Below are 26,538 nucleotides of genomic sequence, written 5' to 3' on the forward strand. Positions count from 1 at the left end.
ATCGCGACTCGCGATAGAAAGGTACTGGGGTTATCTTGATGCCGTATTTATGCTTCTTCAGGAGATGTCTCGAACGGAAGAAAACAATGAGTTCACACAAAAACAATTTGACAAGATCGGATTTGATTAATGATTCGGTATAATTTCTTCTCTGTCGATTCTCTTTACAAATAAAACTAAATTACAATGATTTGATTTGACTTGACTCCGTCAATTAAGCAATTAGAAGGAGTGATGAAATGGTAACGAAGCAATGACGAAGCGACGAACTGATGACGGAGAGATAAATTTCTGACGGAGTGTCAAACTTTCGGTAGCATGCCGCCTTTTATACCATACCATAAAATCCCTCTGCGCACAATCAGAAGGCAGCCAATAACCTGACCATCCTGTATTAACTTAACGATATAAAAATAAGTGCGCTGGCACTGATCTGCCCTGATTGGTTGGGAGTTTGGAAGTCCATCCCCTTTCTATGGAAACTTCCATACCACGTGAGAGAACCTTCTCGAATGTTCCACAGACATAATGGAATCTATTTTTGGGAAAAGGCCCTGTACCAAGATTCAATAAGATAGTTAAAACTTCTCGTGGGAAAACTGAATCCATGACCTAGATAAATACATAAGAGGCCTGTAAGGTGTCTCGATGGAGTTTTTCGGTAACATCAAAGAGATGGTATCACTATTTCATAACACTAGTAAGAGCTGTTTCTTCATTAAATGAACATTATTGAGCAAGCCATGCATACTATTCTGTCTTCCAGACGGTTCTATATATTAATGTAAATCACATGCAGAATTAATGTAAATCTTATGCATGAATGAAAAGTAAACAAACTTTGATATTCACATGATTCATTTTTCACATTCGCAGTATTATTTAAAATCGTACATTAACCGAGCTAATGAAATATATTGATGGTTCTAATATCGAATAATTTCGGAAAATGAATCAATGTTTACTCAAAAAGTGCATTTAAATATCTTCTCTTCATGTGACGTCAGTCTCTACACGGTATAACCTCCTTACATTAGGTATATCACCACTTACCGTTTATACAGGGCGGAGGGTGTGTGTGTGTGTGGGGGGGGGGGGGTTGTACACCACTCCTTTCAACCCCAACACTCATCCATCGTGAAACCTAACTATGTAGTCCTAATTTAGTATCCTTAATACGCCTGAGGATTCACCGTTTCACGTGTAAACTTTGATTTTTTTTCTGAGGATAGACGTATCCAAAACTCCCCGGATATGAAACTCCTAGACCCTGCACACCTGATATTGGATGATCGTGTGCGATCACTGATGTGCATAAATTAGGCAATTTCTCTGTTTGGTAAAGAAAAAGAACGATAAAGGCTAGTTGATAAGCCAATAGAAAACAAAGTCAGAATGGAATTGGTCATGTTTGTAGCTGACAGATGGGAGGGGGAGGGGGTAGGGGGCATATATTTGTCACGACGGAGGGTGGGGAGGGAATGTGAATAATAATCACCTGCTTCTTATATTTAAAACATTTTGCTATTTACGTTTTGATTCAATTGAATAGAAATGAAATCATATACAAAATTTCAGTCGAAGTGCTCAAAGTGTCAAGACCTTTGGACAAATGCATATATGTAGGCTACTTCAAATTCTCTGTAAATAAAAGTCACCAAGGAAGTTTACTCTACTGCCTATGAAGCCTAGCTTTATATTTCCTTTCAACTTATATATACTGTTTTGTTCTCATATAAAGTGAGAGAATAATCCGGGAGCAGTGAAACGAAAAATATATGTGATAATCCAAGTCCTCGCAGTAAATACTCTTCACTTTGTTTGATCAGTTTTGTTGAACTATTAGCATAAATTAATTAATAAATTAACCAATTAATGTTTATGCCCAGCAGTCTGCAGGGCGCGCACGGGCACGAGAACTCAACACATACACACACATGCAGCCACCCACAACAACAAAAACGACATATTGCATTATACTGTATGGGAACTAGAAGATGAGAAAGCCTTCACGTACTATACATGCCCATAGTTCATATGTATATTGAGATATCCCATGCACATCTAAAGTATATTTACACCAGGCGCGTAGCCAGGAATTTGCCAAGGGAGGGGCGAAACTGTAGATTCGGCATTGAAAACTATCTAAGCGTAGCGCCACCATGATTGGCGCGAAGCGTACAAGAAAATTTTGGCTTATAATGCCTCCCAGATCGCTGGAAAAGGCACTTCCCAGGCCTTGTAAGTTGAATCTTAGCATTTTCTCTTTTGAAAATACTAGCGATATCATAAAAACAGTAAAAAAAAACAAAATTATGCTCAAGGGGGGGGGGGGGGCGGCTGCACCCTTCGCCCCCTTGGCTACGCGCCTGATACACACGGCCTACAAACACACCAAAGTTTCATGTTTATTTTATTTGTCATTCACTGAATTTTGTTTCAGATGATTTGCAATTGGATCAGTTCACTGATTCGATATAACTTGGTTCTGTGGCTCGCATAAATATCGACTTGAATCCTTTGACATCACATCTGTATATTTCCGTATAAGGATATATAGTACATGTCTCAGTGTAGACTTACATCTAGTTTCTTACTCACTAAATGTTTGGTATCATTTTTAAACAATATGGATCCAATATGACCTTCACGATCTACTTTAAGCCCATCAACATCTCCGTCTAAAAGGTCAACCCCCCCCCCCCTCCCATTCCCTCCCTCTTTTGCCACAGAACTTGAGCAAAGTGTATCAGTTTCTGCTGCAAGCATTTCACAGTTCCTATCGGCTACAGATGTCTTCAAGCCACGGAAAAGTCAATATTTTTAAAATCGGGTTCGTAAATAAACAATAGGAATATGTTGCTTAGCAACGGAATATATCATACACTAAAAATTATGGAAGTAATCGTAGTGGATTTGACACTATATACATAGCGCAGTGTTGTGGAGCCCATATATAGTAAAGGGCGTCAGACAGTATAAAAAACTAGCAAATCGAATAGGTCAGCAAATCCTACCACCATATTGTGGTCACTTGCATTTGGTGCCATAGCAATAGTGTAAACGTTACATATCATTCATGGTACACTGTCGCGAATTCCAGCGAGAGCAAGCAGTGAGGCACTGTGAAATATCAGTCAAACTTACAAGAACATCGGGATCAAAGTAAAAGAGAGATTTTTTATTCATCTACGCTGCTAAGATAAGTGTATGTAGACCGATCCGAAGGTCGACCACAGTCTCGTTTGATGGTAGGACTATATTCAGAGGGAAAATATTGTAGCGTTTTATTACGATACAAATCATATACTAGTATAAATGATATAGCCTCGTGTAACTAGCCTACATATGCATTTGTGTTACTGAACATTGTTAACCCTAGTCTTTCTCTTAGTCGTTAGCCCATAAATGATAAAGTTTATGAATAGTTTTAGACTAGCAGAAAAAAAAAGACCAGGAGGCACAATGTAGGACCATATGGGAGAGAAAAAAAAAACTAAAGACATAAGAAATCAGACCCTACAGTGCTTTTCCAAAGCATTTTTAAACCTATTTACACTAGGACTACCTGCAACTTGCAAGTACAATACAGTAGTTAGCATCAGTTAGGCTAATACCAGTTAGGACTGCAGCCTACAAAATGCAGTCAAATAAAAGCATGTACTGCATCCCTTTTGTTTACAATCCAGAAAACAGAGTTGTGACAAAATGTGCAAGGTTACCAAGGCATAGGAAATGTGTTTAAAACACCCGTTGCATTTTTCTACCCCTAATAACAAAATATCCCTAACAATACAATTTTTCAAATACCAGATAGTACTTGTTTGGCTTAATGTAACAATAAATTGAACCGTAAATTATTTTAATATGTCTTTTTGTGTTTTGTTCAATTTTAGCCTTGTCTGGTAAATTTACTAGCGCTTGAATATTTTGATTGACATCAGAACAAGTCTGCTCAGGAATCACAGAACAATGGCAACTATTCCAGTGCAACCTCATACCGGGACTCCAACCATCTTTGGAAACATAGAAGAAAAGAATGTCACTTTTCTTATCGATACCTCTGGGAGTATGTACTCCTTCTTACCAGTGGTAAAAGAACATCTTTTGGAAGCGTTGCTAACAAGGTCATTCAAGGAAAAGGATACCATGTTCAACATTGTACAGTTTAACTCCACTGTCAGCCCATGGGCGGACCAAATGGTCAAATGCACCCCCCAGACGGTCACAGTAGCCGGTGAGTGGTTAAGAAGTTTGGAATGCAGCACGGGTACCAACACTCTGGATGCTCTTGTCGTGGCATACTCTGATAAAATCTGCGAAGCCATTTACCTGGTAACAGACGGACTGCCAGACCAGGGGCCTGAAATCATTCTTCGAGAAGTTGCAAAAGTAGGTCAGGGTCGACCTATCCATTGTATCTATCTGGTGGGTGCCTCTGCTGATACTCCTGCTCATGACTTCTTGGAAAGTTTGGCCGTTCAGACTGCCGGTACTTTCCACCTGATGTCTCTGTCCCAAAGGGGTGACCTGGAGAGAGTCACAGCGGTGGTCAAGGCAGACCATGCTGGACGTCGCATTAACAACCCTGTCTATACAACTCAGGTTCCCATATCGTCTGGACTAGGGCTGCCTACCGTTTTATCGGCGACTTTGAAAGAAGACCATTCTGAAATCAACCGACCTGAACTCGTGCAGGAATCTTCCTCTGGCGACCTAACAAAGCCAGTCAAATATTGCAGTGTGAGAACTTCAATCGATCACAACCCGATGGTGCACGGAGAATTGTATACTGCACCGATGACCTACATGGCACCATCAAAGGTTGTGCAATATCCAGAAACCACCTGGGAGGCTTACAGACCCCCTAGAGTGGTGAAGAGGCTGGTGGCACACTCTAGTCCATTGGCAGCAGATAAAGGGCTCATACAAGGTATGAGAGTTGTCGCCAAGAGGGACCGTGATGGTTACTACTGTCCCGGGACACTAACAGAAGAGGTGAATATATTTAAGTAAAATGAGTATCTAAGTAACAGAACAGAGATCATTCAAGGAACAGACAACTTGAAGATCTTCAAAATGTTTTAACTCTGTAAAGTTATGTGTGCATTTATAGTTATATACATTACAGTTGCATATGGAGTGACTTTTAAATATACAACTTTTGGTGTTAATTCTTTAAGAAAGTTTGAAATGATTTCCCCTCAAAAAACATGGATAGTTGTTTACAGTCTTCTAAATAGCAAAGTATGTTGTCACACAGTTTTGCTGTTAATATATTAGAAGGTTTGACCTTGTTTTCACATTGAATAAACTGGTCTTCCCTTTATCTGACAAGCAAAAATTTTTCTAATTAGACCATTGAATATCCAGTATAACTTTCTCCTTGAGTAAGGATCTATGGGCTATGGTTAATAAACTAAAATTAGAAAAGAATGTTCTATTTCAGACATCACATTTGGTTTTCATATTCCAGTTACTGCACATCAAGGGATAAAATGTGATTTTTCATTTCTTTTTTTCATTTCAGGTTTGTCCTCAACGAACAGTATTAATAACTTTTGACCGCGACCCTAAGGGACCTAAGCTGCAGCATCAAGCTCAGGAAACAGGGCTATACAATATAATTGCCTATAATGATGCTATGCGCCATACAATAACCCCTGGGGACAAGGTCTTAACCCCCTGGGAGAAGGAGGCTTACCGGATGGCGCCGGGAATCGTTTTAGAGGGGATTGAAGGCCGCTCATCAGGGTGTAAGTGTTTCTCTCTTTATTGGATATAAAAAAGGTCAAAAAATATATATATACTGTAGCACAGTATTTTACACACTGTTTGCATGCAATTGTTAGTTACGCCATAGATTACACTAAAAAATTGCCACGTCCGATCACTGGTTTACTCACAATCAAATATCCAATCCATTTATTTCCCCTATGCTGTAGTATAGATCTGTTTACTTGCAATAAATGACAGGCAATTACCCTTCCTGTCTGCCAAGCAATCATGCATATGGTGTACATCACCCTGTAACAAAGTATTATTGTAGGCTACATCACAATGTGAAACTAACTACTGTACATAGTTATACATAATGTTAGGGATAAATTATAACAACTGTAATGCAAACCATTCTCAAAGTTACTGTAGTTGTTAACATTGCTAAAAAACTAAACAAATAAATGATGTATGCTTTAAGTAGCAGCCTGGTCTTAAAAGATTCTGCCGATCGCTTCCAATGGCTTCTTTCACAAGATTTGTTCAAGTTATCGACTACAGTAGTGCAATTAAACTGTGCAAATGCTTTATCACAGAAAAACCTAGTGTTCTTTGTAGTACAGGGAATATTAATTCACGTATCATAACATAGAAAAAAATGTAACATGGGCAAATTGGTACACAAATGGAAAGATAAATTCAACATCCATAATTTCCAGAAAACCAAAATTCATAAACTTTCAATTTGCTCCATGAATTTTTGGAAGGGAGGAAGAGGGGGGGGGGGGGGAGGGAGGGGCAAACTCCTGACTGAGGGAGTTGTAGTCCTGCCTTTGCAGTTGATATGCTATTGTCTCAATATCTAGACCTTCAAAGTTGGATTTATTTTACTGACAGTGCAGGAGAGAATGTATATTGGGCAAAAACTCGATATTTTTCTTATAAAAGGAGTAAACGTCAACCGCAATCCCCGATTTTTGTCCTCACAAACTTTTTCTGCAGATATTGATGACAGGTTGTAACTTGTATATGACAAGTTTATGATCCTTTTCAGCATATTTGGATTTCAAAATGTGTCCTTATTCCTGACCTGATGTAGGTTAAACACTGTCTGATGAATTCTGATACCCCATGACGTTTTCTGTGTCATTTCTTTTCAGGCGCTGCTGACACAGAGTATCTCATTGTGAATCTGTTTAATGGTAAAACAGAAAAAATACCCAAGCAGAGAGCCGTTTGGATTCCGGGTGACCTCTATGAGAGAATTAAATTGGAGATACAGATGCCGCTAACAGCTCGTCAGTTTCTGGACCGAGCTCCTCATTATCCACCTGCCCATTCATCTTTTCAACCTGGTCTCAAATCATCGTATGCCACATTTGAGGCTATAACCTCATTAGGTAACCAACGTGACGTTCCGGCCTTCAGCCACGGCCGCGACCAGTACGTGTATCACGTCCAAGGTCTGAACCAGAGCGTCGTGACCAGAGATGCGATGAATGCGTTGATTCCGGGGACGAACATGACCAAAGATGAACTTCACGACAAGGTCATGAAACAACTCTCGGAGAACAGCAGTCCCAAGTTTTCGGACTCCCTGAAGTTTCGTTCCAGTTTAGGGAGATCCCAGGAACCGACGGAGAGGAAGGTCTGTTTCGAAGATAGAGCCGGGAGTCAGGAAGACAGCGGGGTCTGTTTGGAGAAAACTGAGCTGGAAGAGGAAGTTGTATCTGATTCAGGATGCGAAGAGGACCAGCTAATAGATGCAGGGGTGCAGACGCTATCTCTGGTGGATGCTGGGAGTATGACCGATTCCCTACTCTTACGTACGCCGGGGTTAGAGAGGAGAATCAAAGAAAAGCCTATGTGGCATTATTGGAAGCAGACACCACAGCCTAGGTCGTCCAAGGTCAAGGTCGGTCCATTTCGGGAGACATCTCTGAGTGCCCCGGTCGAGGCAAAAGCTCAGCCCAGGTATGTGGAACCCATAGATTACGTAGGTTCCTTGTCGCAGTCGACCAATTTTAATGATCGAGACCTGGTGAAGACAGATAACGCCCAGAGAGAATGGTTGTACAGGCAGCCGCTGCCGCCAAAGGTGGCCTACGATCAACCTTCTACTAGGAAAGAAGCTACGACGAACCAACCCAGACCATCTACGGCGCATCCGTCATACTTCAATTCGAGTAAGGAACAAGTCACCCCGGCTTATTACGTCTACGAGCCTGTCGGTCCAACAAACAGGTCGTCCACATTTGGCAAAGTGGACCATACCATGAAGAGTGACAGGGCCCAGCTAGAGTGGATGATGAAGCACCAACAACCACTGCATGTACAAGTTCCTCAAGGCCCTGGTAGACCGGTCAGTGCCTCTGTGGGCACCAGAGATATGATCAGAGAGGCTCAGGAGAAGGCCATGCTGGATCGGCGCAGACTCGATGCCATGAAACGAGAGGCGCGATGGAAGGGCAAGGAATACGACGCACTGAGAATGAAAGAAGCTAAGGAGGAGCGGAATAGGTTAGTATCTGTGGTTCATTATGCAGACAAGGTAACTGTCTTCGGTTCATTATGTAGACTAGGTAACTATTAAAAATAGACCTGTTATGTGGAATAGGTAACATCTTGGGTTCAATGCGCAGACTAGGTAACTATCTGAGACTCGTTATAGAATGTGGAATACGTAACTGTCTTTGGTTCATTATGTAGAAATACACACGTAACTAAAGTAGTCTCGTTATGTGGAATAGGTAACTGTCTACGGTTCATTATGTAGACTAGGTAACTATCATAGATTTGTTATGTGGAATAGGTAACTATCTTCGGTACAATGTGCAGACTAGGTAACTATCATGTTGACTTGTTATGTGGAATAGGTATTGTCTTAGACTCATTATGTGGAAGAGGTAACTGTTTTGGTTCATTTTGCAGAATAGGTAACTATATGTGGTTCATTATAAAGAATAGGTATTAAACTATCTTTGGTTCATAATACAGAATAGGTAACTATCTTCAGTCCATTAGGTGGAATAGGTACGGTAGCTTATCTTAGGTTCATTATGAGGAATAAGTAACTATATATCTTTGGTTCATTACGTGGAATAGGTACGGTAGCTTATATCTTTTGTTCATGATGTGAAATGGTAACTTTCTTTGGTTCATTATTTGGAATAAGTAACTATCTTTCGTTCATTATGTGATGTAGGTAACTTATCTTTGGTTCAATATGTGGAATTGGTAACTATCTTTCGTTCATTACGTGATATAGGTAGCTTATCTTTGGTTCATCAAACAGAATAGGTAACTATCTTTGGTTCATTACGTGAAATAAGTAGCTTATCTTCTGTTCATTATATGGAATAGGTAACTTATCTTCCAATCAATAGTGCTTAAAAACCCATGAAAACAAGGAAAATATGATAGTGTTTGCACTTGTTGTGGCCACCATTTATTAATGTACTTGCCTACTAACACATTCCCCTCAACCTTTGATTGAACTAACCACAATCATGAGAGTATGAATGAATTAAACTAAATTTTGTGAATCATCAGTTCTCACCTACATCAATCTATCCCTTCGCTTCTCCCAAGTGTCTCAGCAGCTTGACAAGTTCAAAGGCAGAAGCCGGTTTTCCCAACCGTCTAAAACATACCATTTAAATGTCGTAACTGAAACCATCTCAATACGTCTTTGCCAGACCCCATCAAACTGCCCTATTGACTCCAAAGATAATTATTTGGTTATACACCATTTACATAGTTCGCCTGGCTGCTTTAGTTTTCTTTAGTGATCATGACGTCATAGACCTAAGCTGTCACTCGGCATATTTTTGTAGTTCGATGCATTACAAAGACATGCATCACATGAATTTAAACATTGCAAAAGTTTGTGTGCAAACTTTTGTAGAACTGTACTGTATGCGCAAAAGCAATTCAAAGAAAGTAATGAATGGCTTTATACAGCCAGATGACGTTTTGATTTATATTAATTTTCTCGTCATGCTATGATCTGAGCTTGATACTACCACACTATCCCAGGATAATTCTTCATCTTCCTCAAATCAAAACGATCCTTCGATAACATCTCTCTTAGAAAAAGACCCAAAAAAAAGGACACACAGGATGAACGAAATTGAGAGATAATAGATTTATAGATAAAATCTCCCTGGTATGATGTTTGGCCTTAAATTAAGGAACTGTGCATGCATGTACATGTTTTTACTGTAAATACATCAGGGTCATTCATGTTCTGTAGTATATGGTTAAATTTTCACCATCTTTCCCAGATCTGTGACAGTTAAATATCATACTGATGTTGCTGGCATTAAAATTGGCCCTATAGATTGCCAAGTGTGGTAAGAAGACTTTATACGTAGTGTAATCAGATATATGTAGTGTTGACACCATGCATGCAAATTAACAACGCTCCTTTCATCTAGTTTCTGTATTCATTTATTTTATTTTTTTCTGTTAAATATGTCTTTTGGTGGTAGATCTTTTTGTGAGTTGGCTTATTTTCCTTCCTTTTTCTGTAGTGAAGAAACACTGTACTGCCGCAGTACTAGTATGTACTAACTAGTATATAATTGATCAACATTTTGCATCTGGCAAATTTTTATCAGATGATATGCATGCACTAAATTATGAAACTAACGTAACTTAATTTTCAACCAGACTAAGAGACTAAAATACTTGCCAATCCCCGTTGAGCAGGGCACTTTTGTTAGACATTCTTAATTGACATTTTCTCACAAAGAGACTCACGCAATTACATATAAATTTGTAATTGCTGACAACTTGTTCTTTGTTTTCAAATGACCTTGAAAAATGGACTGCATTCAAGTGGGATTCAGCTTTAGAAAATTTGACACAAATTGTTACTTTGAAAGATTCATGTTGACATAAACCTTTCCGGAATAAAGTAAATATTTTGAGATGAATTTCATAATGTACTGAAACTCATGGAAAGTCATTCTAGTGCCAAGTTTATGTGATAGTTCATGGGCTAAAAAAAAGTTAGCAGCCCAAGAGAATTTTCTAAGAAATTTTTGGAATGATTTAAAAGTTATGTTGTGTTTCGGTGTTAACATTTTAGAATTTAATTACTCAGTAATGGGTGATAGTAACTGGGTATAATATATAACTCCCTCAGAAATAGCATGCTTGCACTGTTGGGTCATCAAACTATCATCATGATCATAAAGAGGTTAATATGGTCAGTCGTATACAGTAATGTCGATTTGATGACTTTGCATCTTGAATGTTGAAACTCCTTTTACTTTCAATGACACTCAATCGTTATTTCAAATTATGCTTCGTTTGCATATTGCCTCTATATTTATTTGTGACCATCTGTTTCCCACCAGAGTCATATCCTTCCTACATAACAGCTTTCCAAAAGTGCATCTATTTTTAATTTTGCGTTGTTACTTTTGTATTGTAGATCTCTGCTACATTCTTTGTGTATCATTTAGATTATTTTTTTTCAATGCTCCTTGTTGTTTTCACTTTCACAGTTGAGTATCAAGTCTGGTTTATTGTCTAAATATAATAGGCTGCTTTTTATAACAGCACTTACTTAAAGTACTTATCAAAACATTACCTGAGTGACATTCAACATTGCAGAACATAAATTGGTGAGAAGGAAAAATGTGATGTGAGTCGCAGAATTCAAACTCAAACCTGGACAACTGTAGATCGGATATTATTTTAGATTATTATAAAATTATTATTGTTGTTGTTGGTTTTGTTACTACTTAGGTCTGACAGTTATAAAGTGAGGTCTCTTTGTCAGAACAACAGCTACAACTAGTGGCATCTGTAAATATCAATGCTTTTCAACCTCACAAACTATGGCTTGCAGTCCTGACTGCAAGCCATAAATTTGGTTTACATTTCTTTCATGTCCATGATAGAGAATCTTGTAGATTGCTGCATCTCATTTTGTTGTTTTTCTACAATGTCATTAAATAGTATAAGTTGCACAAAAGTAAAAAAAATAACATGAACAGTAATTAAGTAGAGGGAACTAAAGGAAGTAAAAATTAAAACAAAAGCAGGGGCTTGTAGAAGAGTTTTACTTCCTAAAAACTGATCAGAAAGATACAGAAAAAGAACAATGAATGGAGGAATTCAACAGAAAGTAAACAAAGAAAAACAAAACTTACTAGATAATATGAATCCCAATTTTAGTCCTACTTGTTCATGCAGGCCTTGAAATTTAATCAACAGATTACAAATTGGCAGAGTTGCCGGGTTCAACAGGATAAGTCAAAGTAACCTAAACTTTTTGTCTTGACTGAATATTAAGCCTGACAGCTCTAACTTGGTGTTGTTTGTAAAAAAAAAGAGGGGTGGATGCTGGGTGGGGTGGGGGGGGGGGGGCGGCGACAGGAGCAAACAGTTATAGTATTTTGAGATTTATTTTTAACTCATAGCATGCTAAGAGTATGTTGGTATCACTCATTTATAATACAGCATGTTCATTAATACTTTCTTCGGTCTGGTCTTGTTTACATGCACTGAACACTTCAATACTGGTCATGATTACAAATTTATTCAAACTAAACCTCAACAGCAACAAACTAAAACAATAATAGATTGACTTTCTTTATTGCTACTGCATAATTAAGCTGGCTGCTCTAACTTGGTGTTTTTGCAAAAAAAAAGAATAGAAAAACAGGCTGGTTGGGGGGGGGGGGGTTAGTGGAGGTCAGGGGGAGTGGAGGAGGAGGAAGAGGAAACAATTCTACTGTATTTACATATTTACATAACCCATGGCATGCTTTAGTTGGTTTCAGTCATTTTTATTAACTCATTATGTTCGTATTACCTTTCTTCAGACTGTTTTGTTTTACCCTTACTGATGATGCATTTAATGCCCTACTGTAGAACATTAGAAAATGCGTTGCCACTGTTCGTACAGTTTATAATTGTATACACTCCTGTTGATCTATCGAATATATGTAGTCCCACCGATGTGACCTCTTCACAACCCTTGGTTGGCAACATACAGTATGACACACCAGAATTAAGTGATATGCAAATTCTCTTGCATTGGATTTCAAGGTCACCATCGATATATATATATTGTTTCTGTTCAAAGTTTTCAGGTACTGTTCATCAAACCGATCATTTGCATTCAGAATAGCACTTTACCTTTTTTATACATGCTCGCACCTTTTTCCAGAGGGAAGTGGAGGAGGCCACGGGTGGGATGAGAGAAGGCTATGTGGGTGGAATGAGAGAAGGGCTATGTGGGTGGAATGAGGGAAGGGCCCTGTGGGTGGGATTAGGGATGAGGGAAGGGCTATGTGGGTGGGATGAGGGAAGGGCTATGTGGGTGGGATTAGGGAAGGGTTATGTGGGTGGGATTAGGGAGGCTCTGAATCGGAATTCACAAGTTCTCCTTAACAATCACAGATGCAGCTTTGAGAACGATGCCCATCGTCTTTTTCTTCTTTTTAATTCAAAATCGAAAGGAAATTCACAGCAGATGTAATCCAGCGTGAAGCTCATCGACAAGCCATGAGTGAGAAACAGGTACAGATGACGAACAAGGCCAAACGAGCGGTGAGTGCCAGCATCCGAAACAAAGAAGCGAGCAGGGAACAGCAGGGGAGAAACAAGGAGGTGATGAGGATGGAGGCATTGACCCAGAGGCGGAGTAAGAGAGCAGAGTTGCAAACCCAGAGGAATCAAGAGATTGAGGCAGCACGAAACAGGAGACAGGTAAGGGTCTTCCACGACTGGTCGACAATTTAGTCTTCTCTTGTGTTCCGTTGTGAGGTAGAAAAAAATAATGAGAGTGGTCCCATCTGACTGAATTTTGTTGGACAGTTGAAATGCTCACCAGGATACTACAATGTGTTGAAAAATTCAACCAGTTTTCTAAGAGATTGGACCATAATGTAAACTATTAACCAACGTGGTATCAAAGGTTAAAGGTGTCATGTTGGAGTTTTATGTGACAAATCATAATTCGTTTTGTTAGTACATATAATTTCTAGCATACTTCTGTTAAAGTTTGTAAATCGTTGATGGATAATGTATGAAAGTTGGATTAGGGCTAACTCATGAGCTAACGGCTGTCATAAGAGAATTTATGATTGAAGGTGAAGTTGTTGTGACTGTACATTGTAGCCAGCTGTTTTGGAGAAAATTTCCAATATTCAGAATTATTTGTAAGCCATATTTGGTTATTGGGCACGGTAAAGTTGTTGCTCTTGTCGCTTAAACATCGCATATTTTTATCTCTTCTTCTCCTGCTGTACGAACAGGAAATGAAGGAACAGCAGAACAATGACCGGTCCCAGAGACACAGCTCCACTCTGGCTGAGCAGAGACAGCAGCAAGTGGCCAGAGACGAGCAGATGAGGAATGCTCAGATTCAACGAATTAATCAATACCATCAGAAAGAGGCTTTTAACCAGGAAAAGAAAGATCTCAGAATAGCTGTACACTCTCAGAAACTTCAGGAATATAGATCTCAGGTATTACCGTAAAGTCTGCCAACTTTGAAAGGTAATGCATGGACGCTGATCTCTCTTCTCCCGTTATAACGTACGCTGGGTGTAGTAAGTGTCTAGTATAGGTCGGTTGGTACAGTAGATAATTAGGCCGTATTCAGCTCATGCCAGTTTATACACAATACTATACTATGTATTAGATATATGCTAGATATTACTAGATATTACTAGATATACTAGATACTAGAAATATATTAGCTATATACTATACTATGTATAATTGCAAGTATCTACAGTATGGGCACAGATACTGAGAATGGGAAACAATCTTGATGTCATGTTTGAAATCTTTGTGGTAGTCTGGATCTGGACTCTGCAGGTCCATTTTGCAAAATGGTGGAATTTTGATGCCAAGATAAAGTCCTAGTCCATAGCAAGATAAAATCCTAGTCCTTCGGATATCATATCTGGAGAGTCTAAAGTTCTTTAACGCTGTTGTGGTCAAGTAGCATATGTTACAAAACTATACACAGCTGGGGAGGGGGGGGGGGGGTTGGGGTCTCAATTTAAGTTTCTGCAATGGCCATAGAGAAAATATTGGCTTGGAGCAAAGAGCCAGAGAACACCAAAATCTAGATTGAGCAATTTGCAGGGTAGGGCAGTAGGATGCTAAAGCCTAATGCCATACTGAACCTCATACCCAAGTAGTGCAACATTTTCGGCCCCCCCCCCCTTCCCCCTTTTTTTTCTGAACCAGATTGAAATCTGTCACAGGCCCAGATTTGGGCCCTGGGTCACCCAAATATTGAGAAAACCCCAAGTTGTCATTTTTAAATGTCAAGTCCAATTAGTCAAATTATGTGAACATGTCTAGAATGTTCCCACCCCTCTCCCGCTACTGGTGGACCTTAGGGTATTGGTTGTCCGTAGGACCGAGTGCCTGTTGGTCCCGACAATCAGGATGGCTTCACCACTGAGCATTTATACTGTATGTCGATACAAACAGACAGACGGAAGATTGCCAGAGCTGTGTGTAATTTGATGATAAGGAAAATGATTTAATGTTTTTTATCTTTCAAAGCACTTTGAGCTTTCATAATTTTTCACAAAATCTTGAAGAAAACAAAATGTGAGTAGAAAAAGTGCCATAAATCTGTGCAGTTGATAATTTTGCATATAGTTAGTTTATTTGATTAAATTATTAAATTATACCCAGTGCTTAACCACCAGCACTGATGGCAAAGGAAGATTGCAACAAAATGGTTGCCTATGGCTCTCCTTGTGGACAATTTACTCCACCTTTTACAAAATCTTTTCCTGTTTTTATCAAGAGGTAGGGTGTTAAATTGAGTATGTTGTATTAAAACACAAAGACAACTCAAAACATAGTCAAATATTAATGTGCTATTTTGTGTTTTTATTCCAAATTTTCTTGTAAATCTTTGTTGCAATGAATGAATGTACAGTGTTTCGTTTTTAATTTTAACATTAATTCTTAGATATTAAAAATTTCAGAAAGTACAACTTCGCGCATATATATTCTGTCCAAAACCGTTATCGGTTAGTACAAATGATAATATTATTATGTGAGATGGTAATATCTGTAATTTTTTCTTTGTTAATAAATCCAATGTTTAAAAAAAAATTTGCAACATCATGATGTAGGTAAGATAAGAAAATAACTATTTATCCATGTAAATAAAATGTAGAAACAAAAATAAAAAACAAAATTTTGTCTTTTTGAAAAATAACAAAATAGGACAAAATAAGCTGAACTGAATACATGTTAAACAGAGGTGGAGCAAAATGGGATTAAAAAATGTCCTTTATCATGGTTACATACAACAGTCTGAAATTTGGTAATTATATATTTCTATATATAGTTAGGTCTATAAAGGTACTTTATACTTTTAATAAGAGTATTTAATGCTTTAATAACTTGTACAATAAATACAAGACAAGTATATTTTGCATATTTCCATCCTACATAAGCATAGCATCGTAACTCAGGTCCAAATCTTGGTCTATGATTGGTATGATTGTCGTCAGGGTAGTTTCTGAGAGGTGAAGCAAAAATGGTAAAAAAAGGAAAAGGTTAAACGGTTGGCTTGAGACCAACCATCTTTAAAGCCGATCATACATAACGATATTAAAGACGTGTAGCGCCAATTGAAGCTCACAGAGATATTAGATTATTTTGATAAATTACACTTTTTTGTCTTGTTGGTTGTAAAACTAAGAAGAAAGAAGCTCTATTTCGCATCAGTGCTAAGTTCAAGCATGAGCTTTTTCCGCGAATTCGCGGAATATCCGTGATTTCTTTTACCTCGGGGACAAAAACTATTATCCTAACACACTGTAGCATATGCAAACTGGAGCCTATACCGCAATTTTGGCAAAATTCTGTGATTTGTTTTTCACCCCAGGCTCATCCCTGTAAGTTTGAGTCAATCTGACCAAGCTCATCATATTGTGCATCATCCCTCTATGTAACTAAAATTTAGCTTTATGCGAGTATTTCCATCTGGTCACTCGTGATTGCCGAGTTATCAACCTTTTAATCCAAATCAGAAATTGTGAAAATTACAGGACGGTGATACAGGAGGGGTTTACATTTATCAGTTTCTTGGAAAGATTATTCCAGATATTAGAATTATATTAAATGCGAATCTTTCAATCTAAACGATGGAATAGTTTTCTTAGCGTTATTTATGTATCAGGAAATACTGATGAATTTTACACCTTGATGAATGCAAAAACATTCCTTTCTCATTTTTGAGTCTGTACATATAGCTACAATTGTTGTACATAAGCTACTATTTGTTGTACATAAAACTTTAAAGATTGTTTAAAAATACTTGATTAACTTCAATTTTAAAAGTATATTAAGTACAGTATCACAAATATATAATTAATAACATATATTCTTAGTAATGTTAATTATTAAAGCCTGTTTCAGCTAACAAATTGATAATAAGTTGTGAAATAGTGTGAATTTTTAAACATGAGATGTAGATTTGTATGTATAGTTAACTTATGATTATAACAAGATTATAACCCTGGAACCAACACCATTTTCTTTCCTAACACTGTAATTGTGTTTCTGTTCTTGATACACGCAGATCAAAACATTTCAAATATTACAACAATAACAATAACAACAAGAATAAAATTATATCCTGTAAAAATCACTGTCAAGTAATTAAAATCATCTTTGTTTTGACATAACGAGTAAATAGTCCATCACGATTGTCTTTCAGAGCATCTATTTCTATTAAACGTTGTATTCTTGTTGTCGTTCAGTGTGCATGATTAGTGACCGTATGGTGAAAAAAATAAATAATGACAAATAATTTCTAGAGTCTGTTATATTTTGTATACTATCGACCCTGCAATTTCTTACGGACAGATTATTTCATATCACAGTCGTTTATTGGACGAATATTAACTCCAAGTTTTACACACCTAAGTTAACACCGAAGTTTTACACCTACTTGCACATTCTACCTACTACTAGCTTTTTGTGAATATTTTCTCCAGGGTGTGTTGGTTGCACATGTGGGAATGACATCTGCTGTTGCCTTCCACCATGCTTGACAGCCTGCCCAATGCTGCAAGGGCTTGTGGATTGCTGGATACCATCTGCTAATCTGATCGACTCCATTACTTAAGTACATAAAACTATTGTTAAAGGACCATAATAGATTATCTAGACCATTATTCAAGGACATTTGTGTCTTAATATTATTATAACTGGGACCTCTCAGGTGTACCAGCCCTGTTGAATATATGTATCGACATATTGGAAAAGAAAAAAAAAGTCAAAATCTTAAAGTGAATAACATAAAATCAGTTCATAATACTTGGAAATTAGGATCATTGAAAATACTTGGAATTAGTTGTTAATTTGGACTTAATTTGGAAAGAATCAGTTTTAAGAATGTTAAGAAAATAAATTGAAAGCCATTTGGACCGAGAAAACAAAGAAGGAAAAAACAATGTAATTTTGATACTTAACATTTTTTGATTGAAAATCACTTGTGTCCATCATAACCAAATTTAATGGCTGTTTTTTTCTACACATCATGCAATCTAAGGAAGGTAGATAAACTTACAAATTTGTTGAGGTATTTATTATCAGCAGAGACATCTCTTGCTTTAATGAAAGCTAATAATATGCATTGTTTTGTGGCATTTGTATTCCATGACGAGAATTAGTCCATTAACCATAGGTTGCATTTTTCAGCTTTCTTGATCTCAAGTTTCTGAAACTTTATCTCTCCTGCAAACAGACTGGGATTAGTGAGTTTGGAAGAGTTGATTTGTTCACACCTTGCCATGTCTGCCTCGATCTGATAGTGATTTGGCTTCTAGCTGTGTGATGAGTTGCATAATAGGTGGATAGGCAGCTCAACTGGGTGCGAAAAGATGGGACTGATCACTCAGCTAACCAACTGAAAAAACCTGCCGTTCAGTACAAATGGCGGGTTTTTGGATGCAAGCTATAGCTGCTAATGGACACTTTCGCCGCATGTCTGACAAGGTCAATATTTCCACATTCACCGCATAACTCTGAATGTATCACACAAAGGTAGGCTACGGTTACAACCGGTTTGCAGTTCTACTAAGTAAAGAGTTGAGTAAATTTTTACATGCAGGCCTGAGAAAATCACAGATCAAATAAATGAAGTTGAATGTATATCAGCATAGGCAAGGCCAAGTAACTGATACAAGAGTAGACTAGTGAATCATTGGTGGTCATGGTTACTGAGCAGACCAACTGGGGTGGGGAAATCTGGGATGAAAAATAATGTATATTCAATTTCATGACAACTGATAAAAGATGAAGACATCCATAGGAGTGCATGGTGACATAACAGTACCCCAGCCAGCCTGACCTGGCTTCCAATGTCATTGATTTAATGCAGAACATTTTGTGCTCCAATTCCTTTCATGCAATGCCTTTCATTTGCAACTTTTGAAAATTTCAAAAATTTGCTATACATTATTTCCTGTACACTATCAAGTATGGGTGCTACTACATTGTGGCCAATCATATGAAAAATGCAGCTTTAAACACAAGCCTGCACTAATCCATGCCATAAAGATCTGGGTAAGATAAAACAGAGTTGTTGTTGCTATGTAGGAAAAACAAACATAAAAGCTGTCATTGGCCTTAAACTAACAGACTGCACAGAGTATGTAAAAGCCTAGCCTACTGTACTACCATACAGGCAATAGTGCAGTTTTTGTTCTACATACAATGCCTGCACTTTCACTTATATTATTTCCTGCAAACTATCAAGTTTGGGTGCTACCACATTGTGGCCAATCATATGAAAAATGCAGCTTTTAACACAAGCCTGCACTAATCCATGCCATAAAGATCTGGGTATGATTAAAAAGAGTTGTCGTTGCTATGTACAAAAAAGAAAAACAAGCATAAAAGCTGTCATGGCAGTTAAAACTAACAAACTACACAGAGCATGTAACAGCCTAGCCTCCTATACTACCATAGAGACAATAGTGCATTTTTTTGTTCTATATAGAATGCCTGCACTTTCAAGTACTTAATGTTAGATTAATACCTAAAATGACATCCAACCTTGAGGAAAAAGGTCCTTGGCATGGAATTAGGCTTGCTCTACATACCAAGTACGATGTACCCCAGATGTAATAACAGTTGTAGAGATGTCACAGTTTCAGGTTTACATTTCAGCAATGCTATGTTGAATTATAACCCTATTCCATAGTTTGAATACTAGCCTAAGATGTTTAACTACCAGGTACAGATATGTAGAATGGCACAATCAAATATATTCCACCAGAGGGCTCGGTGTTCTCTATGAACGGATCAAAGGAAAAAAGAACGTTAAGTACCTCAAACAACGTCAGTCTAAAGTAAAAAAGATCCTTGGCATGGATTAAGGGTACGTGGCCTAAACACACAAAGTGTCAAATCAAATGAAATGGGAGATTTATTACTATGATATATATAACCTCTTGATATATTAGAATATAAGTCTATGAGATAAAATTAACATTTCAGTATATATGCATATCATATGCTAATGACTAATTTGATAGGTGGATTCAAATTGGATAATTAGCACCACAAAGAATATTCTTGTTAGTATGAAATCTGACAAAGATGAACTGGTTGACAGTTGTAAAATGTTATGATAGAACATATGTACAGTCTACCATGGTGAATCACTGTTACCATAGTAACTGATGTAACCATTGTTACTACGCTAAATCTACCATGGTTCGCTGGAACGACAATGTTTGGACTTGGGACAGATGTTACCGCAGCAAAACTCCCTTTGAACACAATTTTGAAATTTTGTTATGATTTAAGGTTATTTAATGCATGATTATAATATCTTACAAACTAAAAAATATGACCTAGATTTATCGTGATTCAAATGCTTGGTTACGAGTGTGGTAAACAGAATAAGGTTCTATCATATGGACCAATAACAACATCAATGACAATTTATTGTTAGTGACACTAAAATTGAATGATTTTATCACACATTATTACAATTTTATATGGATACAAGTTACAGAATTCCTTTTATACAATAATTATGTGCAAACTTGTTAAAAAATTAAAGATAATTGATATGTTACTAATTGTTGAAATATGATACTGTTTTTGTTCACCACCTTAGATAAAAAAATGATGGCTATTGTCTATATAAAGTATTCTATGATATAAAAACGGGAAAGAAAATGATAACAAAAAAACAGAACGAAGAATCGGAGGAACCAGTAAGCATCAACAAAGGGTTAATGGCACCATTACTACTACTAGTATGTGTAAGCGCACCTTGTAATGACGCACCAATCTGCTTTTTTGGCTGTAGGGAATTAACAGACCCCAGCAGCATTCACACTCAACTCAGCATCCAATTATAAAAATGAAAAATGCTACATTTTTTCAATGATACATAGTAATTAACAACACATTTGAATACTCTCTATTAAATGTACACTAAATAATGCTTATAATTTTACAAAAGGTTATTTTTTGTTTTAAATGTATATTTCATGTAATCATTTCATTCTGAACCTATTTGCAAAGTTCCTTTTAGGTTTTAGCATCATACTCAACGAAGCTTGAGCCAACATTTTCACAAAGGAGATACATTTGAAGGATATGGAACTATTAGATAAATCAATTTAGCAATTGGTAACCCTCTCAAGGCACAATTTACCAATACTGTTCATAGATTGAACACATTAATAATCATCATAATAATAATCATCAGCAGTTATTTTTACCACACTTAAGCGACCACAAATGTGGGAGAAACCAGCAAGGGCTTATGGATTACAACTTACACGTGGGGTGGCTTCCAATTCAACATTTTAACTCAAATTTGGAAACTTTTCAAAGACAAAATGAAGAAATTACAAAGACAAATCAATTATCAAGGAGTTGCTTTCTTAAGATTCGAGTTGGCTATGAAAGAATAAAAAAAATTGTTTTTAAGTTGTCGATGCATCGACTGAATCGTCGAAATATTTTAGTACAGATTGTCCTGGAATGCTTAGATCTACATTCCAAAGTAACATTGTGGACGACGTATTTCCCGGAAGTCGTCACAATCGCTATTTCATGTTCGTACAGGTCTACGAGAAAGCCGTAGGTTTGTAACAAAACAAAACAACAAAATCAAACATGGAACTTTTCTATCTTAAAATCAAGGCACACATGTGATTGAAAGAAATGCTGTATAAAAAAAAATTCAAACAAATTTTGAAAAAAAAGAGACATAATGAAAATTAAGTTTAGTACTGGTTTAGTACTCTTGCCTTCTAGAGTAACTTTGCATAAATGAAGGTTAAAAATTCTCATGACAACAGCTAAATGGATCGGACCGTTTGTCATTCGTAACGAGACACAGCATCATTTGCAGACCACCGAGGCAGATGCTTCGTGATGTTACATATCATCCACTGGCATCCAAACTGTGACACCCTGTCGCCGTAAATTTGTGTCGTTTCTCTTCGCTCGTAACGGGACTGCTTTCGACGGACAGGACTAAAGATCAGTGATTTTGAATTTGATTTTCAGTGATCATAACATTTTTTAAATCTACGGCATAGTCTTTCATATCAGAGCCTCGTTGTAGTAGGGATCTGTTGTTCCGTTATAATTTTCGTACGTATTTTCGTCGTCTCCTTCCAGGAGGGCCATTATGCATTGATGTATGTAAACATATTGGATCTGAAAAATACAATCACATATCGACCGATTTAGCAAGATTTCGTTTCGGCAAATTTAATCCCAAACGGCTTCATTTAAACCGACTGTATATAGTTATACGATTGGGGTAAAGGGATTTAAAGACCAACTATGGAGACTTTTCGATGAACATAAAATCCCACCATTTTGCATGTATGTAATCCTTAACTCACTCCAATTACATTGCTGTAATTAACTTTACCAATTTCGGACGTTAAATACGTGAAAAATGGGAAGAAAAGTCAGCTTTTTATGAAACCTGTTTCAGACATTCCTGAAACATTCTGAAGACATCAGGTGACCATGTGACGTCACTGTTTGTATACCTCACTCACAACAATACTTTTAGTGTGTAAAGTTGTATACTTGAGCTGCCAAAAACATCAACAATATTACTCCTTTTCCCCCGAAATGCCACAATTCTGTGTTGTTGGGAGGTTGCAGTTATACCTCATCCAACAAAAGCATCAGCTATTTTAGATTTCCGAGTAAAAGAACCGACGTAAAACGCCGCAGACTTTGGATCAATTTTTGAGATCCACGCGGAAAGATTTTCAGCACCCGGAGTATCTCATGCCCATGGGTCCACATGCATGACCCTGCCTCCGTGTAAGCTGCAAATGTCTCATTCTGCGAAAGTTATATTCTGTCGATAGCTGTGTCGGACCATGGCCGGACATAGCTAATGTGAAATTGACCGTAAACAAGCTCTGGACGTCCTTACATGTAACATTATATCACGCAATTGACAGTATAATATTTACCGTAAGAGATGACCGTGTATATACCGTGCATATAGGGTAGCATTGTTAGTACATGCATGGAGCTATAGCTCCATGGTACATGTATGGCTCACAGCATGTGTAAATAGTCATGCTATAGGATTTCATCGCATATATCTATTTCCTTTGTTGTATTCCAGTATCGTGAGTTCGTGATACATTGTGTTATATTGTCCGTTATGTTTATTTCGGCATCTGCATGGTCCAAGGAGTTGAATAAAAACAGTTCTATGTAGCAATCGGACGTTTTATTTCGTTAGTGACTGTCTTGTGATTGTGGGATGTAACTGGTCACGGCCTGTTTCAACTAGACCTAACTCTATGGAATTACACAGAGTCACGGTAGTATTTCGCCCAGGATTGAACGAGAAACGTGGATTTGGATAATCACTGCCAATTTTTGTTTATTGAAAGGATACTTTTTCTGTGTTTATACTTTTGGATATTAAAACGAGTAAGTACTATGTTCAGCTGAAGCTTAGTCATGTATATGCTACCCTGGTCGATTCGGGTCAGCGTCTTCTCGTAGTTGTTCGATTATGTTTAGTGTCTTTTTGGTAATTCGTTGACAGTAACGTAAGCCATTTTCCCGTCACATATCACGCATGAGGCATCTTTTAGGTCTATTCTTCTGTTCAGTTTACGGTATCTTGCGATCAAATTGTATTACGGAATCGCCAAGCTGCTTGCATGTTCTACATTATATTGTACCGTACGGACCTATTGACGCTCCGCTATGTAAAAGATGCTTCCATTTGAGTGGAAATTTTGCTAATGAAATAACCAATTTAACTAAAATTTCTGCTTATAATTGTCTTAAAACTAGTTATTAACCTTTATGTGTTCTTGTTTTAAGCTAACAGCTTTTCAAACGCTCGAAATTGGAAGTCAAAAACAGTACAATTGATCGCTATCTGTGTACAAACAGTGCCTATATCAGCGTTTGATTTTCACGGTATACAAACAATGACGTCACACGGTGACCAGAGGCTCCTTTGGGTCAATCTCTGTTTTCAGACATTCCAGAGGTTCATGTCACGTGACTACCCAAAATGTCCATTTTCGTGGTCGTTTTTTGATGGGTTATAGTAGGTTTTCGAAGATTATTTTTTACACATGTTGATTATGGGTATGTAAACTCCTAAATTAATGGAAAATCCACAAAAAAAAATTTGCCTCCATAGTTGGTCTTTAATTTTTAAAGGCTTGACTTGTGACAAAATGTCTGCCATGTTCCCATAGCAACTATGTACCTCTGTCTGAACCATCAGGCATCTGTTCATTCTCATAGATCTAATCAGCCCAAAGATATCGACTTCATCACTGCTTTCCATCTGACTCATCAAGGTATCCAGGGCGATGAATGTACCTGTCCTACCGACACCGGCGCTATCAAAGAGACAAAGAAACATCAAACAGAAATGAGCCTTACAACCAAGTCAGGAACATTGAGAAATTTCACTTCACTTTCAAGGAAATTAAATTTGGTACAAAACGCTTTGCGTGCGATTGATATCTGCATCGCTAGCGTTAGCGCTACGGTTACTCGTAAAGATCCCATATCGTTGCAGAGGTGTAAAACAAGTAAAACGAACCAAATTGAAACTTTTATAACGTATCTTGTTTTAGTTGGATTTTGCACAATTCTCCCATCCATCCCCATGACAGCCCAATTTTTGGGAATAGAAAACTGCAAATCTCCCTGTTTTTGTGAATGACTGATTTGCAGGTCTCCGAGGCAGACTATCATATCTTTCTTCAAATACCATAAAACCTAAAACCTGGTTTATTTTGGCAGGTTTTCCGACTTTCTTTCCTCACAGGGATACCAAAGTTGATTTGAATTCAGGAGGACAAGTTGTTGAGGGCTTGCAGAGGGATCTAAGGTTAGTGGAGGGATTCCTTGGTCACAATAAAGACAAAAACTTGATTTTGATGAGGTCAGTAAAACTGAAATTGAACTGAAATTGCAATATGACTAGTATATTATCATAATGGTTGAAAGACTTCATTAAAAAATCTCCCTTTTCTGTGCTCAAAATGGAGTAATCAGAAATCCAAGTCACAGCTACCAAAGTTGTTCCACTGTTTTTCTGTTTAACTCTGTAGGAAAGATACCTCAAATCTAGACTTATCGCAAAATCTTGTGACTCCACGGCAATCGTGCTTACGGGATGTCATTTAGCCTTTGAAGAAGATCCTGGTAGGATTGAAACGTCAGGCCAACTTATTTTTAAGCAGAAAAGAAAGAGAGAAGGATATGGCCAGTATTATCTGGACATGTGTTTAACACCCTATTTTCCTATTTCTCAAGGATACCAAAGATCTTTCAAAAAAGTGGCAGAAAACAATTTAAGACAGTCCTTCCACTTTCCATAACTTTTGACATGTTTACTATTTTCCACGACATTTCCATATGGCCTGGAAAGAAAAATTGACTTCCAAATTTTCCACACAATTGCATTTCATAGAAACGTTCCATGACCGTGGGGACCCCGTGGGGCGAAGTTTACATTACGGAATCACGAAGCAAACGTCTCTGGTACCTGCAATGGACCACGATCGGTTTGCCGTCAGTTTTTTTCACTCTTCGCACCGCCTGGACGAACTTTATGAGATGATCTGCACTTTCGGGGACACCGTGATCTGGCCACGCTGTGAAATTAAAATGGAGCACCTCTCTGGTTACCGGACCCTAGAAGGACAAAGAGAAAGCAGAAAAAACTGGTGATGGAAAACATGAAAGTTTCCAGGCTAAAATAATGGTTCAAAAGATATGATAATACACAGAATCAAGTGAAGAGTTCCAGATTAGTATACCTGATCAAGTAACTAAGAAATGTACTCAAACTAAACATTTTCAATTTTCTCGATGGCTTGGTTCCGGTAAACGGATTATGAGTCTGGACTGAAATGATAGAACGAGCTATTAATGACACAACCATAACACTGCGAGAGGCGTTTAAAGTTAGGTTCAATCTTGTGATGGGGGATGGGGGCACAAACTTCGAAAGGCAGTGGGACATGTGTCTTTGAATCTAGGGGCCAAACCCAAATATCCCTACAAAAATATCTTCTTTTATGTTCTCAACATTAGGACATTTTTCAGAAGGGCACTTTCTCATTACAAAAATGACAAATGGGTTGTCCTCATTAACAAAATGGTAATATTTGAGACAAAAACCTGAGGGATGGGTGTGGACACTGGGTGGGGGGTAGGGAAGAAGGAAAGGACCACCTACTGGTCCCCTCTGGTTCTTGACGCCCCTGTTGACAGGCGATACAATATTGTTAGTAGGGAAAATAGGCCATA

General features: G+C 37.7%; 2 protein-coding genes across 9 annotated transcripts in view; one reads left to right on the forward strand and one right to left on the reverse strand.

Annotated features, from left to right (window-relative positions):
- The first annotated feature begins 2,987 nt into the window (after positions 1-2,987).
- Positions 2,988-16,721, forward strand: LOC139963604 (uncharacterized). Of its 2 annotated transcripts, XM_071964588.1 has the most exons (7): positions 2,988-3,251; positions 3,897-4,998; positions 5,531-5,756; positions 6,879-8,238; positions 10,005-10,073; positions 13,200-13,449; positions 13,998-16,721. In XM_071964588.1, the coding sequence occupies exons 2-7, from the start codon at positions 3,973-3,975 to the stop codon at positions 14,220-14,222; spliced, it is 3,156 nt and encodes a 1,051-aa protein (XP_071820689.1). In that variant the 5' UTR covers positions 2,988-3,251; positions 3,897-3,972; the 3' UTR covers positions 14,223-16,721. The 2 variants fall into 2 exon arrangements, with proteins under 2 accessions (XP_071820689.1, XP_071820752.1); XM_071964651.1 differs by lacking the exon at positions 10,005-10,073 and having other exon boundaries at positions 2,990-3,251.
- Positions 16,722-19,176: 2,455 nt separating this feature from the next.
- The window catches only part of LOC139963223 (receptor-type tyrosine-protein phosphatase H-like), a 64,732-nt gene continuing 57,370 nt past the window's right edge, over positions 19,177-26,538 (reverse strand). For all 7 annotated transcript variants that reach the window (XM_071964338.1, XM_071964167.1, XM_071964253.1 and 4 more), the window contains 3 exons: positions 25,772-25,920; positions 24,479-24,614; positions 19,177-22,425 (listed from right to left, as the gene is read on the reverse strand). In XM_071964338.1, coding sequence (XP_071820439.1) covers positions 22,309-22,425; positions 24,479-24,614; positions 25,772-25,920 — 402 coding nt within the window. In that variant the 3' untranslated portion in view covers positions 19,177-22,308. The remainder of the gene's footprint in view (positions 22,426-24,478; positions 24,615-25,771; positions 25,921-26,538) is intronic.

This window comes from Apostichopus japonicus, chromosome 1, assembly GCF_037975245.1.
Source record: "Apostichopus japonicus isolate 1M-3 chromosome 1, ASM3797524v1, whole genome shotgun sequence".
Classification (NCBI taxonomy): Eukaryota; Metazoa; Echinodermata; class Holothuroidea; order Aspidochirotida; family Stichopodidae; genus Apostichopus; species Apostichopus japonicus.

Bases quoted from the DNA above. Each gene is read 5' to 3' on its own strand.
- LOC139963604 (XM_071964588.1), top strand. From the start codon at position 3,973: ATGGCAACTATTCCAGTGCAACCTCATACCGGGACTCCAACCATCTTT. The intron at 10,074-13,199 runs GTAAGAAGACTT...CAAAATCGAAAG, and splicing joins CCTATAGATTGCCAAGTGTG to GAAATTCACAGCAGATGTAA. The intron at 13,450-13,997 runs GTAAGGGTCTTC...CTGTACGAACAG, and splicing joins CAGCACGAAACAGGAGACAG to GAAATGAAGGAACAGCAGAA.